At 37.2% G+C, this 26,598-nt stretch overlaps 2 protein-coding genes across 8 annotated transcripts in view; one reads left to right on the top strand and one right to left on the bottom strand.

Annotated features, from left to right (window-relative positions):
* LOC126962727 (60S ribosomal protein L12-like) overlaps positions 1-26,598 on the top strand; it is a 990,727-nt gene that overhangs the window by 655,682 nt on the left and 308,447 nt on the right. The window lies entirely within an intron of this gene.
* Positions 1-26,598, bottom strand: part of NEBL (nebulette) — a 378,265-nt gene that overhangs the window by 33,530 nt on the left and 318,137 nt on the right. For 4 of the 7 annotated variants that reach the window (XM_050804043.1, XM_050804045.1, XM_050804042.1 and 1 more), the window contains 11 exons: positions 25,222-25,332; positions 21,638-21,748; positions 17,771-17,881; positions 17,494-17,604; positions 15,256-15,360; positions 13,159-13,251; positions 9,956-10,048; positions 6,216-6,308; positions 4,413-4,505; positions 2,439-2,531; positions 748-852 (listed from right to left, as the gene is read on the bottom strand). The exons of the other annotated variants lie outside the window; for them this stretch is intronic. In XM_050804043.1, the coding sequence (XP_050660000.1) occupies positions 748-852; positions 2,439-2,531; positions 4,413-4,505; positions 6,216-6,308; positions 9,956-10,048; positions 13,159-13,251; positions 15,256-15,360; positions 17,494-17,604; positions 17,771-17,881; positions 21,638-21,748; positions 25,222-25,332 (1,119 nt within the window). The remainder of the gene's footprint in view (positions 1-747; positions 853-2,438; positions 2,532-4,412; positions 4,506-6,215; positions 6,309-9,955; positions 10,049-13,158; positions 13,252-15,255; positions 15,361-17,493; positions 17,605-17,770; positions 17,882-21,637; positions 21,749-25,221; positions 25,333-26,598) is intronic. 7 annotated transcript variants of the gene reach the window in all.

A 26,598-nucleotide genomic window follows, 5' to 3' on the forward strand; every position in this document is an offset into this window, starting at 1 on the left:
ATATCTATTATTAGTGAGAGGTTGTAAAAAATACATAATCTCAAATCTTGGTTACTTCCTAAAATATACTAATTTAAGTATAAATTAAATTTCCTATCTCTTAACCTTCAATATCCAATAAAGTGATATCTATCTCCAGGCAATCATTCATGAAAATGGCATTATTTAAAATTAGTTTAAAATTTTATAGGTAACGATATATACCATTTTTAATATAATTACAAAAACTTGTACCTCAAAATACACTTTTTTCATGTCCTGAAATTAGGTCCAGGAGATAGTTGTATAACTGTAAATTATACTAGAAACCACTGAATTGAACACTTTAATGGGCAAACTTTATGGCAGGTAAATTACATCTGATAACATTTTAAAAACACACATTTTTAAAAACACACTTTCAAAAATACACTTTTTTAAATATTCTTAATGACAGGCAAACAGACCAAATTTTGTCTTAGAATTAATTGGAAAGATGTCTACACGAATGTCTTTCACACCATGAGTTTATAGCAGTCACGTTAGAAATAAAGACACACCAGAAAAAGTCACTGAGAAAAATCATTTTATTAGACTAAATATTTCCATTACATTTCAGTGTGATTAGAAATGCCCCTCCCCTAAAAGACAAGCCAGCCACGTTTCCATGCTTTGTTAGTTATCAGATTAATAGTGAAGTAATGCCATCCGTGCACTAGACCCGGCCATTCCTTAGCATGTTTTAAGAATGATTTGGTTGAACCCTACCATTGAAATATGATTTTGTGCTTCTTTAACATGTCTCATAGCAGGTGTATCTAAAATCAGACTTGGTCTACCTTTCATCTGTTTACGGTCCTGGGTATATTTTACCTGCAAAGTAAACAGCAGACATAAGACAATGATAAGAAAACACATGACATCACTTTTTTAAGCTTTAGGAAATGAGTGAAACCATATGCAACATACATGAAATTATTTTCCAGATAACTTTTTCAGTGAATTAAATTTTGTTCTAGAATAGCAACCTAAAATTTTCAAAGATCTCCTCCACTGCCTCCTGCAAAATGACCTAAATCTATCAACTGAAAACAAATGTGTGAATGACCAATAGTAACTAACTATCTAGTCTGTAAATCTGGCAGGCCCAGTGGCTCATGCCTGTAATCACAGCACCTTGGAAAGCTAAGGTGGGAGGATTACTTGAGGCCTGGGATTTGAGACCAGGCTGGGCAACATAGTGAGACCCCACCCCTGCCCCCGCCCATCTCTATAGGTAAAAATTAAAAAAAAAAAAAATTAGCTGGGCATGTGCCTGTAGTTCCAGCTATGTGACAGATTAAGACATGACAGCTACTTGAGCCCAGGAATTCAAAGCTGCAATGAGCTATGATTGTGCTACTGCACTCCAGCCTGGGCAACAGAGACTGTGTCTCAAACACACACACACACACACACACACACACACACACACACACACAAACTGGTTACCATATTTAAGTTAAACAGAGAAAATCCAAAACTATTAAATAGAACCCAAAGTTATTTTGTTTCTGAATTTCCCCATTTTCTACCATAAGAGTGTTGAAAAATGCATACAACCTACTCTCTATTTCTTTTTATTTTTTTTTTCTGCTTAGGTAATAAGAAACAATGAGGAACAAATCTAATTGTTCTTCTAAGCAGCCACAACTTAAAGGTAATTTATGTGGACAGAAATCAAGTGGACAGAAATGCTACTAGGAAGCTGTAAATTGCAAAGCCTAAACGCTGATTCTCAGGCAAACAGCTATTTAGGGTGTGCTAAGAAAAGGGCCGGTGTTCTTGACAGCTGCCCATCAGAACACTGCCATTTATGAAACTGATTAGGTGTAAGATTTGGATACTGCTTATTGTGGACCTGAGGGCATTATGGACAATTCGGAATTGAAGCCCTGATCTTCACTACGAGGAAGCACAATATTCAAATAAGATACTAATGTGCACCACTGGACTTTGGTGAGCAACTGAATTCCACATTAATTGTATTTAAGGATTATTTTCTGTAAGTCTTTAGTGGGAGTAATGATTCATCTCCTATTTTGTTTTGCAGACGGCATTTAACAATCCATGTTCAATGAAATATTTCAGTAAAATGACAGTTATTTAACGCACACATCAAAGGCTTTATCACTTTCAAAGACATGGCTAAAACAGCATGAATCGTTGTTTAAATGAATATAATTATAAAGTAAGCTTTGAACGTAACTGTTGGTCACATCTGGAAATAAAGAGTTGCAAGATAATGTAAATGTTTGCAGTGGCAGCTTTTGGAAGTCATCTGAAATAACACGTGTACTTATTGGATGTATCACAAATGTTTCTTGAAAATAAGGTTTATTTTCACAAGCAAAAGAGGACCGCAAGTAAATAATAAAAGACATTTTTTGTGATAGTCTAAAATGAAGAAAACCACTTGCCGAGCTAATATTTTCTTGATTCTTCTTCACTCTTTCCATTTCAGGAGTTACACTTAAAGCAGTAGCTCTTCCCAGATGACCTTTGTAATAAATCTATCATTTCAGAGAACAAAAAATAGAATACTATGAATCAATTCAACTAAGAGGCTTATTTATTTATTTAAGACAGGGTCTTGCTCTGTCACCCAGGCTGAAATGCAGTGGTACAATCTCTGCTCACCACGGCCTCGACCTCCCAGGCTCAGGCAATCCTCCCACCTTGGCCTCCCAGGTAGCCAGGATTACAGGCACGTGCCACCATGCCTGGCTAATTTTTGTATTTTTGTAGAGATTGAGTTTTGCCATGTTGTCCAAGCTGATCTGAAACTCCTGGGCTCAAGTGATCCACCCACCTCAGCCTCTCAAAGTGCTGGGACGACAATCCTGAGCCACCGTGCCTGGCTCATAGTATTTATTTTAATGAGTTAGCCAAGGAAGTTTTGTAGGAAACTACAAAAAGTATTTTCAGAGGTTGAGTTGTATTTAAAATGCTGGCATCTTAAATCAATCTATTTCATTTCATCCCAGAAGAGAGTACATGTGTCCAAATCACTGTGAATGTACTCAAATACATAGGCATACCATCCGTAAAGTTGTAATAAATATTTAATCACAAAAGGAAACGAGAACAAATGTCTTCATGGATATTACTTAAAGGTAGTCACCATAGACTGGTACTATATGGTAGTGGTTTCTTAGGAATTAACTGCGGCAGAATTTTTGTAAAGATGTGTTTAAATAGGTGACTGTGGGCATCCTTAAAAAAGCCAGCATGCTTCTCACTGGTCCATTCCTTGTCTCAATAACCATGTTCCTTTTTGAGAGTAATGGAGTCACATCAAGCGTGACTCTAAATATATGGGGGAAAGATGAGCGTCTACTTCTCTAAAATATAGTTGTTAGGAAAAGTATCAATCACCTGCCTTTGCATTATAAACTGGTTAAATGACTTTAAAGGTGTGAAGAATAAAAGATTTCTTTGAACGTAATAGATTTCCAAGTTTCCTCTTCCAAAGAACCCAATCTATATGTTAATGACTTTAAAAGAGGACTTTCTTCTTGAACTGCATCCGTGAATTATTTCAACAACAGGGAATTGGAGCAGGCCACAAGTTGGTGTCCAGGTAAAAACTGCCAGCCCCTTATTAAGTGCCCCCAAAACGATCCTGCCCCACCTAACCTATTCAGCCGTGCACACATTATCATTTCTTCCTAGACATTGCCCAAAAACGGAGCCATAATTGTGAGGAGTGGAAAGTGGGGCTCGGAGGGGAAGCACAAGAACAGGAACACATGCGGGTAGAAAAGGGAGGGAAAATGTTTGTAGGGCCAGGATGCCAGAAGCTACAACTGTGGGCCTTGAGGGGACCAGAGCACCCATCAGCTAGATGGCAAGATAGAAGAGATACACAACAACCTGTCAAAAAAAAAAGTCACCCTGGCCTGGTGGCACACACCTATAATCCCAGCACTTTGGGAGGCCAAGGCGGGCGGATGGCATGAGCTAAGGAGTTTAAGACCAGCCCAAACCCCGTCTCTACAAAAAATACAAAAATTAGCCAGGTGTGGCAGCATGTGCCTGTAGTCCCAGCTACTTGGGAGGCTGAAGTGGGAGGATCACTTGAACCCAGAAGGCAAAGGTTGCAGTGAGTCAAGATTGTGCCACTGCACTCCAGCCTGGGTGACAGAGCAAGACCCTGTCTCAAAAAAACAAAAAGAAAAAAGTCATCCTAGTGAGTCACTGGGAGCCCTGAGGTGGGGAACACCTGACTGTACCCACAATATCAAAGTCCCTGAAATCTTTCAAATAAGTTGTTAGTAAATGAGAACAGGACATCACTCAAGGTTATGAAAACTCTGTAAATACAATCCCTTCGTTCACACGTGGACAATACATTTGATAGTGTAAGAAAAAAGTTACTAAAATGACCACACATTGCTGATGTTTTTCTGGTTTTCTTTTGCCCTCTTCAGCTCTGGTGGATCAGAAATTGCAGTTCCCCGTTGAAGTTCTCCCTTATATTTTACCTAAGAAGGATAAATAAGAAATTTAACAGATAGCAGAATGGGCTCCACTGAGGCTCAAAATTAACACCATCTTTTTACACATTTTTTTCCATAGTTGATTACATCAACCTTCACACTTACACATACGCCCACATTCCAATGGGTCTGATTTAGCAGGCACAAGTTGTTGGTGGTACTGTTTAAATATGTCTTCAATAAATGCTTTCCTCTTCAATATCAAAATTAACCATAAATTCCACAAATAAAAGTAATGGAATCATAAGGGAACGCCTTTAAAAGAAACGCCAGAATGAAGTCCTCACAAGAGAACTCTTGTGAAGTCTATTCCCTGTCAGCCTAGAAGGCTTTTTACTGTCTTCTGACCCTGGGGCTTCCCCTTCAATAGAAGCTAAAGCTCTCTGATTCCTACCACCTCCCAGGGATAATATAAGGATAAATAGTGTTGAACCTAATTATCTCCACCCAGGAGAACTTGCTCTTACATTTTAAAGTCTTTCAAAAATATCTGTCTTGGAAAAAGAAGGCTTTTGTTTGTAGTGGTGAAAGTTCAACAATATGTTCCAATTTCAGCTCTGCCCTTACTAGCTGGGTGGGGGGCTGGGGAGGAGACCAGCATGTCCTCTGACCTGCCCAAGACTCAGTTTCCCACATCTACCAACCAGAGAAACAAACAGTGCTGACCTCATGGGTTTACATAGAACGTTAGCACAGGGCCCAGCACAGAGTAGAGGTACCTTGTTAACTACTTTTGCCTTATTCACAATAGACTACTGAATGATTGAAAAATATTTTCCATTTATAAGGCTCTTTGACTTGATACTATGTCTTAGAATGCCAGTCAAACCAGGTCTTCTTTTGCCCTGTTCCAATACATACTTTTTTTTTCTTTTCATATTGACATCAGATCCAGTATTCTCCATTAACTGCATTTTTTTAAAGAGATTTACCAAATGAACTATGAGGTCCTTGAGGATAGAAAGTGGGTCTTATCCGTCTTTGTGTCTGGGTGACCAGGACAATGCCCAGTCAATCTGGGTACTTAATGCAGATCTCTTGAATAAGCAAACACAGCTAAGGTACAGCAACACAGTCCCAACTTTTCTGGACACACAGTTCATGCCCTTCAACATGGAAATGTGAAAAGGAACATCCAAAAATGCAGAGGGTGTAAAGCTTTTCCTTTCTAAATTTTTAGATATTTTATTAAATCTAGAGATATGCCCTTTATCATCATCATTATTATTGCAGTTGTTAACCTTTACAGAAGAGTTAATGCTATATGGACATACTCACTTTTTCATATTATAATGATATGATTCATCCATATAATTGCATGTTGCTCAAATTCATTATTTTTTAAAAACTTTTAAGTTCAGGGGTACATGTGCAGGTTTGCTACACAGGTGAACCTGTGTTATAGGAGTTTGTGGTACAGATGACTTCATCATCCCGGCATTAAGCCCAATATTCAAAAGTTACTTTTCCGGATCCTCTGCCACCTCCCACCCTCTCCCCTCCAGCAGGCCCTGGTGTCTGTTATTTCCCTCTGTGTGTCCATGTGTTCTCATCATTAAGCTCTCGTTATTATGCAGTATTTGGTTTTCTGTTCCTGTGTTAGTTTGCTAAGGATAATGGTCTTCCAAAGTGCATATTTTTAAATAAAAATACGTTATGTTTGAGAAAATATAAAAGGAAACAGAAACAACTTGCCGCACTCAGCTGCTCCTGGTTTCGCCTCACTCTCTCCATCTCCGGGGTCATGCTTACCGGAGTGGCTTTGTAGTTTTGCTCTTTATACTGGAGCTGAGAGACAAGGTGCAAGACAGTTTGAGATTATGGGAAATAAATACATCCCAAAACATCGGAACAGATTTTTTTAAATGTCACATGGCTACAGAACATTCATTAATAAAATCATCATCAGGATTTCATAGTGAAATATGTATTGCTTATAGATTTTATCTTCTTGGCGATGCCAGTCTTTTCCTTGTCAAGTGGTTTTGTTGTTATTTCATTTTTGAGACAAGGTCTTGCTCTGTTGCCCAGGCTGGAGTGCAGTGGCATCATCACAGCTCCCTGCAGCCTCAACCTCCCAAGCTCAAGCGATCCTCCTGACTCAGCCTCCCAAAGTGCTGGGATTACAGGTGTGAGCCACCACACCCAACCCTTATCAAATGTTTTAAATCACACCTTTCGTTGTCTTCCTTCAGATTGTATTATTTATTGGTGGCCTCTCTGAGTTTGATCTTATCAGTAATAATGAATAATCCCTTCATCAGTAAGAATGAATTCTATGAATTCATTCCTTCATAGCACTAAAGCAACATTTATCAAATTGCCATTTTATATTTAAAAATAATAATTCTACATTCTTATCATTGGGAAGGAGAGTCACAAAATCCTGTACCTAAACTTTAGTGATAGACTATTACTGTATAAAGAAACCTTGAACTTCAAAGTTTCTTCTCTACGCCATTCTAACATTGGAAGCCCCATCTCTGACCTAGCGTTACAGACATTTTCCTGACTTAATGCACACAGGTGTTTTTCTTAGCTGGGGACCTAACTCCATTGTTTGTGGTCAGCTTTCCCAACCATTCCACAACACCCCCCAAAATAAATGAGCATCAGTACAGAAAATCAGAATGGCAGATGAACTTCTGACAGGAAAAAGTAGAGTTGGAGGTTAAGATCTCATTAGAAGAAACTTCACAGGGACAGTTTTAGTGTCTTTTTAGACTTTAAAGTTCATGTTAGGGAATTTTCTTTTACAAGAAATTCCAAGATTTACAGGGCCTGCTGATGAAATAGACTTGAGGTTGGGTGTGATGGCTCATGCCTGTAATTCCAACAGTTTGGAAGGCTGAGGTGGGTGGCTCAACTGAGGTCATGAATTCGAGACCAGCCTGACCAATATGGTGAAACTCCATCTCCACCAAATATATGAAATTAGCCAGGCATGGTGGTTTGCACCTGTAATCCCAGCTACTCAGTAGGCTGAGGCAGAAGAATTGCTTGAACCCAGGAGGTAGAGGTTGCAGTGAACTGAAATCATGCCACCGCACTCCAGTCTGGGTGACAGAGTAAGACTCTATCTCAAAAAAAAAAAGAAAAAAAGAAATAGACTTGAGATGCACACTCTTAGTAGTGAACATGAACGTGAAGGGAAGTTGGATAAGTTTAAAAAATAAACGAAAAGGGGTAAGTTTCCTCTGTTCTCTTTCTTCAATATGTAACTGTCTTTGTGCCATAGTATGTAGTTTGAGATGTCAGACAGATTCTTGTGACTGGGCGATTGAGCTAAAGGGAGGAAAGTTTCAGTTCAATCTATATTGATGGCAAGCTCCAAAGAAATCACTCTGGCTAAAGCTCAAAGGGGAAAATCTGAATACTAAATTCACATTATTGACATAGAGAAACTGTTACTGCCAATTTCTAGTGGATGTAAGTTTGGGTACATAAGTTTGATAGAATCATCATGTCTCGTATTCATCCCTTCACAAACATGCTGTGTGCTTCACAGGCAATATCTCTTCAATACTCTTATCCCTGCCTTATGTAGAGGAAATTTAGGTTTTGAGAGGTTAATGGCTTACAACAATTATACAACAAGTAAGCTCTGGAGTTAGAATCAAACCATCCAACAGTCCAGGGTTCACGTTCTTATACACCACTTGAGTGTTATCCAAATTTCCCAAATTTCTGCCATTTGTGTGCCCCTTTCCATATGTCATACCAGATAAATACTATAAACAACACCTATGCTGTTATACTTTTTCATCAAATTAATTCACGGTTATTTTCAAATAAAGTTATTTCTAAGAGATTGTTATATTTCTACCATCAATTGAAAACTAGTCAAACTTCTTTTGGAAGAAGGTAAACATTAAAACAATTTAGTCACCAAGTCAACTGCTCTTAATCATTACGATTATCGGCAAGCCACATAGTATCTACTGTAATGCCATAATGATATATGAATCACACTTTAGAGACACCGTGGGAATCCACACTACCTTTTTGCGATCTGTATCTCAACTTCCCTCTCTAGCATCCTCCCTCTCCTGCCATCTTTCACCCCCAAGTACTCATCACACTAAATCCTCTTCTCGAATCCTGGAACAAGCCTTGGATCCTGAATATATTTGGTTTGCTCTGCCAGGAATGCCTTTCCTCACAAAACTCAGCCCTAAACCTTTATTGCTTTTTCAAGATCTAACTCCAACGTTACCCCTTCCCCAAGGCTATTTCTCCCTCCCACTGCATAGCCTTCCTTCTGTGTTTGCACAGCACTTTGCAAGAGGCATTATTACTTATGATTAAATGAGATATTGCAATGTAAAGTACTCAAAACGCATAGTAAGCACCCAACAAATAATAGTTATTGTAATGGCACTGAAACAATGAATAATAGCTATATACTCCTATCTCTGTTTCTCCTAGAAACCTTGAGGATGCCCACGACCCCAGTCTTAGGTCTTACCTCTCATCTTTAAAATCCCCCAAGAACAAGAACAGAGTAGACATTCAATAACACATTTCATATTTAGTTTTGTCATTTGTTTTGTTTTGTAGACTAATATATATGTTATCTATCTATAGATATCTATACCTATTTTCATAAATATATATATTCATAGATATCTATACCTATTTCTGAAAATACCTATTTCTGAAAATAGGTATAGATAAAAGAATTAGAAAATTTTCCTTCTTGTTTTGTGATTTGTTTTGCTTTGTAGACTAATATATATAGTATATATATATAGATAGGTAGTCTAGATATAGAAAGACTATATATAGATATATATAGACTATCTAATATAAACTATATATAGATATATATAAACTTATATAGACTATATATACATATATAGACTATCTAATATAGACTATAGATATACATAGACTATAGATATCTAGCTATCTATATAGATATATAGAGATTATATGTACATGCCTACAAAACAAAATAGATGACAAAACAGAAAAGAAAATATCAATATATATTTCTGAAAATAGGTTTCATTCTTTTTTATTTTTCATAGATTCAAAGGTACAAGCACAGTTGTGTTACATAGATATATTGCATAGTGGTGATGCCTAGGCTTTTAGTGTAACCATTACCCCAAATAGTGTACATTGTACCCAACAATATTTCATCCTTCACCCCGCTCTCATCTTACTACCTTTTGGAGTCTCCAATGTCTGATTCCGCTCTGCATGTCTGAATGATACATGTCTTTAGTAAATAAATGCTGTACACAAGGCATTAGGCTAGGTGTCATGGAGGGCACACAGATGTGTAAAATGCCAGCTCCACTTTTAAGGAACCGATCCTCTTGCAAGGGGATTCATTGTGATGGGATTTTGCCTGTACAGGTTTTATGCTGTCATTATATGTTGACATACAATAAAATTTTTAAAAAATACTTAAGAAATATGATCACATTGCTGATGTTCTTCTGGTTTTCTTTAACTCTCTTTAGTTCTGGAGGATCGGAAATGGCTGTTGCATGTTTAATCTCTTCTTTGTATTTCACCTGCATAATTTATAAGAAAATAATGTTAACTTTATTCTATGCAAGGCTTTAATATTGAGAATTCTTCAATTGTAACTATTGCATAATTGAATTTTATTAATTCCAACATTCCTTTTCCTTCACTGGGGACACAATTCTTAATTTTATCTGATGTTTTCAGGATTCCTTATTCCTAAAGTACAAATAAACCCATATCTATTCACTTATTCATCACTATAGGAGTTTATTAAGTAAAATAAGCAAACATTGCTCACGAAAATAAATTTTATCATTAGGCAGATGCAGGAAAAAAAAAACCTTGTAAATTATCTTAAATAAAGTGATTTATTATTTTCTATCCAAAAAGCAGTTTCTATTAATATGGTAATTAAAATGTAATACATATTTAAAGTCAAAAGTCAAACTGAGTTAGCCACAGAGTCTGGGGAACATTGCCTATCTGACTGAGAGCATATAAATAATCCAGAATAAGGAAAAAAATAAAGTGAGCACAATAAAAGAAGAGAAAAAGGGAGATGGAAGGAAATGTACTAAAAGCATAGACCACTGGGTCCTGCATCACTATAAGGAAGGTCAGTGCCAGAAAGTCAGAGGTGTCTGCTATCCACACAATCACATTAGGAAAAGCTCACCTTTATCCTGGCTTCTACTGCACTCAAAATCTCCCCCTTCAAATCTATTTAGAGGAAGATCAATCAGGCAAATGGTAATACGAGCATACAGTTATGCAGGGGACAAGAAACAGTTCTTTGAACTCATAAAATGATTAGTGATGTTATCACTTCAGATGGTATTTTAATATGTCTAAAATTCATGGAGGATAATTCAAATTCAATCTTTCTTGAATAAAAAGGATACGTATATATGTAAATATATGAAAGCATAGGCTCGACTTAAGAGGCTGTGTTGAAATTTAGCAAAGATTTAAATCTACATGAAACGTTTCAGAAATCACTTGGTAATGTTTAAAATGATAGAGGGTGAAATTCATGCAGACTGTCATAAAGAAACAGTACCTAAATATCTCAGATATCATCTATGTCTTAGTATCTGTGGATTTCATATAAGTAACAATGCCAATATTAGTCCAGACCCAAAGCAGTTAAATTGGAAGTTCACTGAGACAGGCTACCTCTAAATAAAATTCAAAAATAGTTCTTAACACAGAGAGCTAACAGCTAAAAGGCTTGTACTCTGGAGGTGGAAAATGTCGAGATCTTTAAATGTTAGAGAATCATATCTTGGTTTGACAGATCTAGCTAATCTTAAAAGGGCAACTTTCCATTTCAATACTAAGCAGGAGTTTATGGCCCAACCTCATGCAGATACAGAACTATGCATTTATTGTTTGCTAGAAAAGGCTGAGGGATGCTAAGAGAAGAAATGATATACTGTAATACTCTGTGGGATTTTCCACGGGTGAGAAGCTTAACATGATTAAAGATGAACACTTTTGTTTTTCAAAGGGACTCTAATCAAAATGGCATAGTTATTTCACTATAGTCTATAGAATTGCATACTACAGAATATTTATAATATTAAATCACAGTACATCGATGGGTGCATTTTAAATATTATCATTGGAAAGTGAAGGAATGAATATTTTATACTTCTCTCCCAAACTAATTTCTCTACCAGGCTAACACAGGCTCTCACCGTGAAAGATAAGAAGAACACATTCATCCACCTTCATCCACACCTTAAGCCTAGGACCTCCTTATGCTTTCTTCAAGAGATAGCTCCATGCATGCTACAGAGGTTTTATTGCACTGATATTCTGCAGACTTTTTATACTTTTATTTTGAAATAGCTTTACTATTTCATTCTCTTACCTCTCCTACACTTTCTTCACAAATGCTGACCCACACTGATATTCTCAGGATGCTACATAATGACCAAGTGACCTACAAATGAGTCTAATCAAGGCCATTCTGCTTGGACTACTTAAAGGGAAGGTACTCTTTCCAAAGGTAAGGGTGAAGAGATAAGGCAGAGGAAGGGATTTAAAGAACCAATTATTTTTACTTCCTCAACAAGAAACTAAATGTAATGGACAGGCACAGTAGCTCATGCCTACAATCCCAGCACTTTGGGAGGCTGAGGCAGGAGGATCACTTGAGGTCAGGTGTTCGAGACCAGACTGGCCAACATAGTGAAACCCCATCTCTACTAAAAATAAAAATAAAAAAATTCGCCAGCCATGGTGGTGTGTGCCTGTAATCCCAGCTACTCAGGAGGCTGAGGCAGAAGACTCACTTGAAGCCAGGAGGCAGTTGCAGTGAGCTATTGCACTCCAGCTTAGGCAACAAAGCAAGACTCTGTCTCGAGAAAAAGAAAAGAAACTCAATGTACTAAATATACATGGGAGAATATCTAATTGGTAAGGAGAGCAATGATCTATCGCAAATGTCAAACACTCAATGGAAAAAAAAAAAAAAACTTATCCATAACATTAAGCACCTTAATGTTAGAAGCACCCTTCTAACAGAAGGGGACCCTTCCCCCAAGTCTAAAGGTTATTGGAAGGTAAGTTATTTCACAATTTACAGTGAAGATGTGTGATTTGTTTTCACTTTTGCTGGAAGAAGCAGAAGGTAAAAGGGGCTGGAAAGAAGAAATGGGCAGAGTGTGTCTGATAAAAAGCTTAGAGATGTGACTGACATGGGTTAAAAATGAATTGGTACTATTTGCTTTTTCAAATCTAAACCTTCACTTAAGCTGCCAAATAAATGTTCTAGGGCCTTTAATCATTCTATCAGGGAAAAATTTCTTCCAACTTGTGGAGAGGTACTGAAATGTGCCCTTTCTCTGCAAAATTTAATAGAGTTAAAATTCTCTTCAAAGAGATGAAATCTAATCCTAAGTTTCATTAAAATGACCTGGCTCTTCTTCACTGTGATACATCAGAATGAAATACTGCTTCAGAGTCAAGGGGAACAAGGATATAGTTTTTGTTCTGACAGTTAGATCTTTGATAAATGATGAAATAGCATTTCAATAAAGTGAAGAATAAAAGGAAAAAAGCCATCAGTTGAGTAAAGAATTAAAAACATTTGTCTACAGTTTCTGTTTGCTTTTAGAAAAGATAATTAATGCTGTAGAGAACTTACTGAACTAATATTCTGCTGATTTTTCTTCACTCGTTCGATCTCTGGGGTATGTTTTACTGCAGTGCCAGCTCCTACTTCTTTCTTATAAAATACCTTAATTATAAGAAAAGGAAAAGAATAAGCTTGTCAAATTCAAGTCCTAGATCTGCTTCTTAAAAAGACAATTTTCTCAGGTTTTATAATAATACGAATACCGCATCTGAGTGCCAGAATTATAGAAACCAATTAAATAATCCATTAAGATAGTAAATAATCCATTAAAATAATCCATTAAAACTTTGGTTTTATATCCCATAATCTTACAAGTAACCCTCTCCTGCTCTAGGGCTAGACCACTACCATGGCTGACTACAGATTATTTGCTTTAAGAATACACATTGACAAACCAGAGTTCCTTTCTTCAAATATAAATATATGTCACACGTGTATTTGAGAAAAAGCAGATATTACAAAAGCCCATTAAGCCGTTATCACTGAATTCAAAAAGAGCATGACATTTTAGGCAACTTCTATTCTCCAAACACAAGGATGCCCACATTCTCTTCCAAGAAAATGTTAGCTCATCGTCAATATCAATGTTAATTTCAAGTCTATCTTCTTCATCTTCCACTTATTTGTTAACCCTCTCCCATGTGTCTCCACCCCCAGTAACACCTACTCCTTCCAAACCCAAAGCAGAACAAAAACACAAGAGTATTTATGAGTGCTCTCATTATGAGTACTCTGCAGAAAACCAGAGTAATTATAAGAAAGACAAATGAGGAGAGAATCACTGCCTTTCTTGACATCTGGTAATCCAGTGGCCCCCGCACGGGTGGGAGAGCACTGTAGGAGAAATGTTTTCCTCCAAAGGCTAGAACTCTAGAACACTATGGAATCACACAGCCTCCTTTCCTGATCCTTCCAGTAAGACTTTTCCATTTCTCAGTACAGACTGGCCATCCCTGTGGAGACCCAGCAGACACCTGACCAGCTTACCCTGAGAGCTGGCACATGCCAACTAATTAGGAGGTAGGAAATATTCCAGAAGTCCTCACACTTACTAGAATTTATATTTTGATGAGATGCTTGCTTAACTATTAATGACTGAGCTAATTCTATGTTAAAATATTAGTTGTATGGTCAATTTTTACAATTTTAGAACAGAAGTCAAGTTTATACATTTATTAATCATGGACCCAGTCTCTTAATTAATAGTGCTGATGTACTATTTACAATAGCAAAGACATGGAATCAACCTAAATGCCCATCAATGATAGACTGGATAAAGAAAATGTCGTACATACAAACCATGGAATACTATGCAGCCATAAAAAAAGAATGAGATCATGGCCTTTGCAGGGACATGGATGGAGCCAGATGCCATTATACTTAGCAAACTAATGCAGGAACAGAAAACCAAATGCCACATGTTCTCACTTATAAGTGGGAGCTAAATGATGAAAACACACGGAGATATAGAGAGGAACAACACACACAGGGGCCTATCAGAGGGTGAAGTAGGAGGGGAGAGAGAGGATCAGAAAAAATAACTAATGGGTACTAGGCTTAATACCTGGGTGACAAAACAATCTGTACAACAAATCCTTATGACACAAATTTACCTATGTAAAAACCTGCACAGATACCCCTGAACTTAAAATAAAAGCTAAAAAAAAAATAGTGCCAATGCAATTCCTCTTCCTCAAAATAAAAATATATAAGTTTAGAAATTTATTAAGAATGAGTAAATCGCTAAATATGTTATTAGTAAAAACAATCAATTACCAGGAATAAAATCACTTCATATGACCATTTTCATCTTCTAAGTAAAATCTGTGTAGAAGACTAAGACTTCTTTCGAGAGTTAAATTTTAAAATTTAGTTAACTGTCATTTGTATCAGAGGGAAATTTGAATTTGTAATTCCAAAAAAACATGAAAATTGATAATTTGTAAAAATTATCAGTATTCTTATTATTTTAAAGAAATAAAGATAATACACTTGACAGAAAATTCAAGTAAGACAGCAGAAAACATCAGACAATGAGGAAAAAAAACCATTTCTTACAAAACAAAATTTCAAGGTGGCAACTGAAAAGAAATAATGGCTACTCACCACACTAATGTTTTGTTGAGTTGTCTTAATTCTCCGAATTTCAGGAGTATCTGCTATGGTGGAATAGTTAGAAAGCATCTTCTCTGCTTCATCTTTATACTTTCTCTAAAAATAAAAACAGTTAATATAAATCTGAAACTGTGTGTGTGTGCACGTGTGAGAGGGAGGGAGGGAGGGAGGGAGGTGGAGGGGGAGAGAGAGAGAGAGAGAGAGAGAGAGAGGGAATGATACCATTCTTCAATCTCTACCATACCACATGGCTTCTAGATTTATGCTTTGTTTCCTACTTCAGGTGAAAATAGATTTGATTAAGGGAAAGTTACCAGTATTTTGAAGTTGAGATTAAAATCTTAATTTTCTCTCCACTAAACCAGTTACTATGAGTTCTAATACAACCCAGGCAATATCTTATCCTAGTACCAGCACTTACATTTACTTACTATGTAATGGGTATTGTTCTAAATACTTAACACACATTAACTCATTTAATCAACCTGACAAGCAGATACTATTATTATTTCCATCTTATAGATGGAGAAACCGAGGTACTAGATAGTAAGTATCAGAGCTGCAACTTAAAACCAGGCTCTCTGATTCCAAAATCAGTGAAGTTAACTATTCTGGCAAACTACTGCTTAAGAAAGGTAACTACTTTTCATGTCGAAATGCACCAGGCTTCATTACACACTCTTAAGTATCCCCATTGTATTTCAGTGATTAAAATCCCTTAAAATTAGATATAGTCTCACGTCACACTAAAAAAAAAAAAAAACTATGCTATTAAGTTAAGGCAGGAAATCTGATAGCTCAGGCACCTTCACTCTCAATACTTTTACTTTCAGGTGTATCTATCATGGTTGTAACACTATATTTACATGATTATTAGATTTGTCTGTAGCTTTCCAAGGGCAAAGTCATGTCTGGTTTTGCATGCAAATGGGTGCTCAGGAGGTATTCACCAACTGAAGGAATGAGTTTGGCATTCTTGAGACAGTAAGTAACTCTTCTCCACTGACTCAAATGTCCATTTGCCTGTTTAATGTATTGACGTAGGATTTTAGTTCAGCTGATATGGCCAGAGCCAATGTCTCCAAGTTCATGGACACCGAGAACAGAAGAACACACACTTCAGGACCATCCCAGTGGCTGTGTCGTCTGCAGAGGCTGACAGGCACACAAGTCCTCTGACATTTGACTCTGCCATCTTGATACTACCCTTTTGAACTAGTGGATGGTTAATGCCCTTGCTTATGTCTTAATCAGAATTTTAACAAATTTCGCCCAATGTTGTTACACATTCCTTCCTGCATAAACTCCATTAATCAAATTAAATTCTATGGTCAATTTTATATAACCATTTTCTTTTTGTTCATTCCTTCTACTATTTTTTTTTCCATTGGGAGTCATTTATTTTAGTAAATGTTACAGCAAGGATACTATTTGCTAATGAATGTTTTTGCCCAAGTCAGATTTTATAAATAAATTCTTCTTCCATAAATACTTTTTGTGGTCATTACTTCTCCCACATCCAGCTTTGTTTACAGAATATGGGACAAGTATATTTAACAAATCTAAATTTTACCAAGAAAACTTCACTGCTCCCTCAATTTTTACCTAACACTAAACTTCACCTTGTACTTTGTGCAGCTTTAGTCACTGTTAGTTTTATTTGGAACCATTTTAATAATAATATTCATTATGAAATGGTTAAAAGACAAATAGCTTGTAATTTATTTTTCTGTGGTATAAGCAAAAGCATTTGAGCCAAGTGTCCAATAGGGTAAAAAAAAAAAAAAAAAAAGAAAGAAAAGGTTAAAATATCCTTGGGCTGGGCACAACGGCTCATGCCCACTGAGGCAAGAAAATAAGCTTGAGCCCAGGAGTTTGAGGTTGCAGCAAGCTACGATGGTGCCACTGCATTCCAGCCTGGGTGAAAGAGTGAGACCTCCATCTCTAAAATAAAAAAATAAAAAAAAAAGTTTTAATGTCCTTGGACTCAAAACAAGGAGCCCCAACAGAGAGGCTGTAGCTCTCCATAATGTCTGTTGCATTGAATCTATGACAGTTGTCCTATTCATTAGTAAGGTTAATCAAGTTTGGCCAATGGTTTCTCAGTGAAAGAGTATACTAACTCTGAATGCAATACCCTCAGAAAGATATCATTCATAGAGACATACAAAGCACATGGCAACATGACATTGGAATACACGATTCTGAGCATCTTCATTCTTGACCAACCTGGCTATAGATTTCAGATGTCCTCTTGGCTCGAAGGATATCTGGGATATCCATGCTCACTTGCATTCCTCTCCCTTTAATTTCATTTTCTAAGTCCTTCTTGTATTGTTTCTAAAAGAACAGAAAATGATCTTAGAACTTTGCTTAAGCTTTAATAGCAATGTTGACATTTACGTGTTTGAATCTCAAAGCCACCCATGTGAAAAGAACACTTTTGCTCTTTCTAGCTATGATTCACGGCATTTATTTTAAACTTTGTATCTCACTGCTGTCTTACCTGGCTGGCCATCTCGGATGCTTTCTTAGCTCTCTGGACATCAAGAGTGTCTGTGCTCACCTGCATCCCTTTCCCTTTAATTTCAGTCTCCAGATCTCTTTTATAGTCTTTCTGCAGAAAATGAAACACACAGTTAGTGCTCTCCGATCATTTGAAAAACGACTCAAAAATCGAGATGTTATTTGACATCAAGACCATGTCTTTTGGAATGAAGTTGAATCCTTATTTCTTTTATTTCTATAGAATAAGAAAGAGTTTTTACTTGTGGTAGGACTATGACTTAGCATAACTTATTCACCAGTAATCAGAAGACTTTTTTTCTGCTAATCTGAATTAAGAAGAAGAAAAACAGAGCTAGCCAAGGGGAAAATTTAACATTTCATTATGATAAACTTGATATATTATTAGGTCATATACGGCTTGCTGTTTTTCACTCTGTAGTGAATACGTGTTGGCTGTTTCCCTGGAATCCACCCTTTCTTTTCCCTTCATTGGCTCCCTAACTTGCCACTGGACAACTCAGTGATCCTACTCCTAAACCATCCAGCTTGGGTGAGACTGGCTCAAATCTCTGGACTCTGCTGGGCTTAAATAAATCATTACTCCCTTCACTGTCTCTCTGATTTGCCACTAGACAACTCAATGCTCTTCCTCCTAAACCATCCAGAAACTGGCCCAAGTCTCTGGGCTCTGCTGGACTTAAATCATTATACCCCATCACCCACACTGCAGAATTGGTTCCAGGATGCATGCATCTTTTTTTCCACATAAGAGGTGCTGGAAGCTTCTTTGCAAACAAGAATGTCTACCTAAGAACTGAAAGCTGAAACTAAATCTCATTATTTGAGTCCTAGATCAAGCCGTGCCCAGGAATTTCTCTACCGTTCAATCATAAGAACAACAAATAAGTTATCTGTGTTTTTTTTTAAGCCAGTTTGGAATTGGATTACCTATTTCTTACAAGATAGTCATAATTGCACAGACACACATGTCTTTAGGGACTTTTGTCACATTTGAAAACTGATTATAAAATTCAACAAGCCGTACATATATAAATTTGCATTTTCTATATGTATATTATTCTTCAAAGAAAAATGTTATTAAAAAACTATTAACTATAGCCAATTAAATTTGTTTTAAAACAATTCTTTCTTATTATGCTGACACACTCCAGATTTGTAGATTCTCTGCTGCAAAGTAAATATTGGTTTGTTTATTAATAGATCATCAAATTTAGATAGGTGGTAAACAAAAGTCTCAATCTTGGAGTATTTTTCCTCCTGTCTTCCACTCATAACTCTTCCTGTTTTTACTGACTTACACTCCCAGTATCACTTTTCTAAATAAAAGTTTACATAATTATGTTTAACTTTCAAAATAATAATATTCAATTATTACTATGTCTATAAAAAGCACTCTGTTTCAGCCTGTTTAAAGCCCCAAAACAAAATGTTTCATTTGAAGGCCAACAAATATGATGAAACTGAAGCACTGATAGCAGACAGCCATGAAGGTCCAATGGTAGAAGGATGTAACAATTTTCCAATATGAACTTTCAAATGTAAATGTGTTCTAAAGCACACAGACTACATTAGACACCCTTGGCATCAGTTATTTGTTGTCTGCATAACAAAACACCCCAAAACTTAGAAGGTTTAAAACAACAACATGGCAGCATCTGTGTTCAAAGAGGGCAAACCCTAATGCAGAAGTGTGTTTATAGCCTCTGTCTGAGTCACATTTGCTGATGTCTCATTGGCTAAAGAAAGTCACATGGTCAAACCCAGAGCTATGGGAAGGCTTGACTATTGAGGGTCATTTGTGTTACAATATGATCCATTGACTTTATTTGAAAAATAAACTTTCGATATTAAAAACAAACTCTGGCAAAGTCCCAAACATTGGTTGAAAAGGATCTGAGCCTATCATTTAGGCAAAATGGGACATGACTATGATTACATGCAAATTAGATTTTTATTATTATTATTTGGGGGGTTTTTATTGACTAAGACTCTCAGCCTGAGAATGGAGACTTCACCAGAGCCAGATGAATCAATTTACACTGGATGTGACTGGAAACCACTAAATAATTGCATGTGAGGAGAGGAACAAAATTTCATTTAATTCCGTCAAGGATTCTTCTGCTGGGTTGAGAATGGCTACTAGGAAGGCAATAATAGCAGAATTCTGGTTAGGAAGCTATGGCAATGATCTAGAGGATAGAGATGGTGGCTTAGACTAGGGTGGTGAGAAAGATGGATTTAGACTGCCACGATGGGGGTGACATCAATAAAGCATGCTGATGACAGGAATCAAAGTGACTTCTATGCTTTGGTTGGTGCCATTTGCTGGGAAGCAGATGGAGGAAAGCTAACCTAGGGGAAAATTAAGGATTCTAGTTTTGGCCTGTAATGTTGAGATCCCATTATATACTTCCCTTGTAGACAACAAAAGATAAAGGGTCACATATTCACATCCATGTTATAGAACACTTAATTTTTCTATAAGAATGAGGTAGACCTATATAAAGGAACACAGAAAAAAAATCCATAATATAAAGAGAGAAAATAATCAAACACTTAAATGGAGTATGACCCCATTTAAGATTTTTTTAAGTTTTTGTGTGTACAAGTATATATTTATCTATATAAACACAAAACAGATTTGGAAGGTTCCATAACAAACTTATAACAATGACTGTCTCTCGGGAGAACAGAAGTAGGAAAGTCCCTGTTCCTCACGCTCCTGGCCATCCACCCCTGGCCACCACTTCAAAATGGAACATTATTGATTAGGAAACCTATACCATCTCCACTTCCTTTGTCTTATTCAATCATGGCAATCCCATTTCCCTGGTCAGTACCTAACCCTGGGGATGTCAGTCATTTTTAAAACAACAGTAACTTCCCTAGCAGCTAAGCAGCTACCTCTAGCCTTCCAGATTTCCTGTAAGGTGTCAGTCCTGAGTCAGCTCTTCCTAAGTGCAAAGGTCACACAACAGGTCTCAGAGTACCCCACTGAAGCCCCCACCTACCCAGTCTTGAGAGAAGTGAGCAGGACCCATTCACCTGCATCCCAATTTTTTCTTCACATACACTTTTATAAAATCATCACAACCCAAATCTTTACTCCAGTGATCCTTTTATATTCTCAGATTTTTGTGGGGAAGTTCAAGAGGTGTAGAGAAAGTTCTAGGGTATTTCCTTTGAAATATATGTATATGGTCTGACTCCTACAACCTTGTAATGTGATATCCATCCTGTCACAGAATTTAAGACAAAACTTCTAAATCAATATCCTGTATCCCATGAAGAGAAAAATGGTATTAGATGAATGAACATGGTCAATCAGGTTATATAAGACCTCCACTCAAAATGCTGTGTAGAAATTTCATGCATGCTGATCATGTCAAAAAAGGCTATTTTAAGAACATGCAATCAGACAGAAATGATAGTTGTACTCACATTAAGCATCCGTATATGAAGTTCTGCTCAGAAATTTGGAAATACAGATATGCCAAGCAGCAGGTGATCCATTAAAAATACCATGAAAACATTTCTCATAGCCCAGATAACCATTAAATCTGTTGTATTCTGAAGTAAGGTGTGCAGGGGAGTGCATGTGTGCGTGTGTGTGTATTCAACTAAAATGCCTTCCACCAAGCTTTTTTTGATATATTGGAGGGATGTGAGCAAAGCAAAAACTGTACATTTTCAAACAGGCATAATGCTGTGGAATAGTCTCCATTCCAAACTGTTAAACCAGCCGCAACGCTTTGAGAAATTCCATATAGTAATCAAGTTGCTAATACGATTTGTTAGGTTCCACAATATGAGTCTTAAGGCCTGCATCACGCACCCTACTAACCTCACTCGCGATCTCTGCAGCCTTCTTGGCGTGCTGCATTTCAAGGGTGTCAGAGCCAGCTTGCATTCCTTTCCCTTTAATTATTGACTCCAGATCTTTCTTGTATTCTTTCTGCAAAAGACATGTTACAACATTCAAACACTCAGTGGGCAAACATGCATCTGCAGTCAATGATACCAAAAAAAATAGTTAAACCTATTTTACAAAAGAGGTAACAAAGCTCCTTGAGTACTACAAATGATCACTCACAACTAAATTTTCTGAACTACTTAGAACGATAATCTTGTTCTCACTGAAGAAGGGCGTGCAAAGCTCCAAAGATGTTTGGTATACAAGGGCAATTGCCATGTGAAAATCTTCACTGACAATTGTCTTTAGGGTTGGAGGATAGGGAGGTGGATGTAAATGAGCTGATGTTATACAGAACAGATGAACTTGGGAGGCCACAGCACTCACCAGCTGTGTGACACTGAGAATGCTCAACTTTTCCAGTTTGCTCATCTGCAAAATAAAGGCAGTAATGCAGGCGTATCTCATTTTTATTGTGCTTTACTTTATTGTGCTTTGCAGATACTGAATTTTTTACAAACTGAAGGTTTATGGCAACCCTGCTTGCCAAGCAAGTCTGTCAGTGCTATTTTTCCAACAGTATGTGCTTACATGGTGTCTCTGTGTCACATTTTGATAATATAATATTTCAAACTGTTACGGTGGTTTGTGATCAGTGATTTTTTTTGACAGAGTCTTGCTCTTTCACCCAGGCTGGAGTACCATGGAATGATCTTGGCTCACTGTAACCTGAGCCTGCTGGGTTCAAGCGATTCTCCAGCCTCAGCCTCCCGAGTAGCTGGGACTACATGCATGTGCCATGGCATCCAGCTAATTTTTGTATTTTTATTAGAGACCAGGTTTCACCACGTTGGCCAGGCTGGTCATGAACTCCTGACCTCAGGTGATCCACCCACCTCGGCTTCCCAAAGTGCTGGGATTACAGGTGTGTGAGCCACCACGCCTGGCCAATCAGTAATCTTTGATGTCACTATTGAGACAGACAGATAGGAGGGGGTCACTGCCAAAACTCCAGCTGGCCTGAACACTGGAAAGAGTGTGCACTGAGGTGGAGCCAGAGAAGTTCAGGCCGTTTGCAACAGGGAGGAGCCTGGCCCCTCTTCTTCCTGTGTGGAACCTGGAATTCAAACTGTGAGGTGGGAAGCACTCTAGCAGGGACTCCGGCCTTGCAGAGAGTCCCTGTTCCCCCCTTTTCTTCCTTTACACCCAATAAAACTCTGCTTTACTCACCCTTCAAACTGTCTGCAAGCCTAAACTTTCATGGCCATGGGACAAGGACCCTGTCTTTAGCTGAACTAAGGAGAAATCCTGCAACACTACTGTAATTGTTGGGAGATGCCACCAAATGCACCCCTATAAGTCAGTGAACTTAATCGAGAAATGTCACGTGTGTTCTGACTGCTCCACTGATCAGCCGTTCCTCTATCTTTTTCCCTCTCTTTGGGCTCCCCTATTCCCTAAGTGACAACAATATTGAAATTGGACTGATTAGTAACCCTACAATGGCCACTAGATGTTCAAGTAAAAAGAAGAGACATACTTTAAATCAAATGCTAGAAATGATTGAGCTTAACGAGGAAGGGATGTCAAAAGCCAACACAGGCCCAAAGCTAGGACTCTTGTACCAAACAGTTATTCGAGTTGTGAATGCCAAGGAAAAGTTCTTGAAGGAAATTAACAGTGCTACCCCAGTGAACACATGAATTATAAGAATGTGAAACAACCCTATTGCTCATATAGAGAAAGTTTTAGTGGTCTGAATAGATCAAACCAGACACAACATTCCAGAAACAACATCTCCTTAAACCAAACCTAATCCAGAACAAGGCCCTAACCCTCATTTCCGTGAAGGCTGAGAGAGGTGAAGAAGCTGCAGAGGAAAAGTTGGAAGCTAGCAGAGGTTGGTTCATGAGGTTTAAGGAAAGAAGCCATCTCCATCATATGAAAGTGCAAAGTGAAGCAGCAAGGGCTGATGCAGAAGCCACAGCAAGTCACCCAGAAGATCTAGCTAAGATACTTGATGAACGTAGCTACACTAGACAACAGATTTTTTATGTAGACAAAACAGCCTTCTATTGGAAAAAGATGCCATCTAGGACTTCCATAGCTAGTGAGGAGAAGTCAATGTCTGCTTCAATTCTTCAAACGACAAGCTGACTCTTATTAAGGGCTAATGCAGCTGGTGACTTTAAATTGAAGCCAATGCTCAATGCAACAAGATCCATGGTTTCCTTTTGGGAAATGACTTCTAAGTTCTCTCAATCCATACCCTTGGGAAGGATTGATTTCCATCACCTCCCTACTCCCCACATATATTTTTAATTCTACTAAAGTGCCTTTTAAATGTTTCCTTTATTTAAAGAATGTGAATATAGCCGAGATTAAGGTGATGTTTTAAACACATAAACATTTATAATGTTTTATATAAGACACTGTTAAACTACCTCAACGAATGGGTGAGAGGATAATCAGCACATTCTATTCCCCCAACCCCAGACACAATGATTAGGCCAGGTGTGAGCACAGGATAGCGACTAATCCAAGGAGATTGAAACCTAAGACTTTAATTGGAACTACAAAAGAGGATGTTCACTTCCCACTGGGATTACTGGCCACAGATATGAGTTATCCTGTTACTAAGATGTTTGATTGCATGGAGACAGCATTCCAGAAGCAAAGCCAATAGAGAAGATAACAGAACCAAGAGATGAAGGAAGAGAGACATCATGTGAATTCCAACACGACAGTAACTCAATCTTTGGATTTTCTATTCCATGAGTGAATGCATCTCCTTTGCTGCCCACCCTAGTTTGAGTTTGGTTTCTGTCATTTGCAACCTAAGAGTCACCATCGCCACCATCATCATTATCATCATCCTCATTATCATCGGATTTTCAAAATATGGGGACAAGTCTTTAAGCTCTTTCACTGCTAAATTCAGCTAAAGTCTGTTAAAAGCAAAGTGACACTTTATGACCCAAAGTAATGAGATAATACAGGATTACAGGACTGAAAACACTTCAGAGACATTGCAATTCTCCTTATAAAGTGCATGAAAAGTGAGCAGAAACTACTTTAATTTGACAAAGAGGCTGAATAAGTTCATTCAGCAGCCCAGGGCAAGAGTGGGAGAGTCAGTTGGGTTACGTGCAGGAAAGCAAGTGAACTTTCTACCTGCAGTTACTGATGGACCATAATAACACACCTTCCCAATCATCTGCCTTTTTTTTACCTGCTTAAAAGAGGAAGTTAAATCTCATTAAACTATTTTAGTTTATTATATGGATTTTTTCCAAAATGGGGAAATGGTCATTTTTCTCACATCACATAGAAAGGGGATTATGAGCACCATTTCAAAAAAAAAAATTAGTAGTCCAGGAAAAGACTACAAGGATATAGCTGTTTACAATCACTTACATATAAAAGTTGTGGATGTATAGAACCTTTCAGAAAGACTGACAGATAAGAAAATCAGCAAAAAACATATTCATCTAAGGTGTTAAATAAACACTCACCTCACTCGCCATTTCAGAGGCTCGCTTTGCTCTTTGGATGTCAAGAACTTCTGAATTAAGTTCCATTCCTTTCCCTTTTATTTCATTTTCCAAATCTTTTTTATATTCTTTCTATAAGACAAGAATATCACAGTTCAAAACTTAGCAGGAATCACTTTAGTCAGTGTGCTATTCCACATGTTTTCTAGAGATCACAGAAACGAGAAAATATTACTAGGAAGGAATGAATCAGACAGCTAAGTATTCATGCTTTTTTCCTACAAACACTTCATTTTCCCCTCTACTAAGTTCAGAGCGGCTTCCAATATTTTCAGCCTTTTCCTTTTCATACTTTCTCTCAGTATGTTTTGGTACCATAGTGGATTTTTTTTAAAACACATCTTCTCTTTCAATGGTGAGGAAGATCTTAAGAACACATGTTCCTTATTAATTATTTAAAGTATTTTTGAAAGTTGTCTATAAAACATGAATTACCAAAAAAGAACATGGTTGTAAAAGAATGGAAAATTACAAAATCAAAAGGCCTGATGTAGCCAAAGTTTTTTTAAAAAGTTTAAAAAGTGAGCAGAAACCACTTTCATTAGACTCAGGTCATTCCAAAATTATAAGCAGCCCATTCCAATGTCTAATAAGCTATTAGGAGTTTCAATTACTTGGGCTCACCACAAGCTGATATAAGGTAGTTGAAAGCAGATACTTCAAGCACTATCCATCACAATTACCTTAGGTAATTACGCCCTTCTACAAGTCTCAGAATACTTCAAGGCCCCCTTTACTATCTCTGATGGAATCTGTGACTCACATTCATGATGATGAATGGAATCATCCATAGATAATGAAATCTGCATAGATGATGGAATTTATGGCTCAACATGATGATGATGACGATGATGATGATTATTATTATTATCATTATAGTGATGATGGTGGTGATGGTGACTCTTAGGTTGCAAATGACAGAAACCCAATTCAAACTAGTGTAGACAACAAAGGAGATGCATTCACTCATGGAATAGAAAATCCAAAGACTGAGTTACTGTCAAGTTGGAATTTACATGATGTCTCTCTTCCTTCATCTCTTCATTCTGTTATCTTCTTTCCTGGCTTTGCTTTTGGAAGGCTATCTCCATGCAATTTAAAGAGTTGTAAAACCAAAACGTTTTCTACAAATTAATAATAATTTGAATTTCACCCATTTTAATCTCATATTTTAAGTAGATCCAAATGCCTTCTATGAATACTTACACACAACTTATTTTTCTCTGCTAATGAGTTGCTTGTTTTCTTACTTAATTGCATATGAAAATCATATATATCTTATTCCTATTCAACTAAGTTGCATTTATGATTAACTTGCCAGATGAAAGATGAAACTTC

Source organism: Macaca thibetana, chromosome 9 (genome assembly GCF_024542745.1).
Source record: "Macaca thibetana thibetana isolate TM-01 chromosome 9, ASM2454274v1, whole genome shotgun sequence".
In the NCBI taxonomy this organism is placed as follows: Eukaryota; Metazoa; Chordata; class Mammalia; order Primates; family Cercopithecidae; genus Macaca; species Macaca thibetana.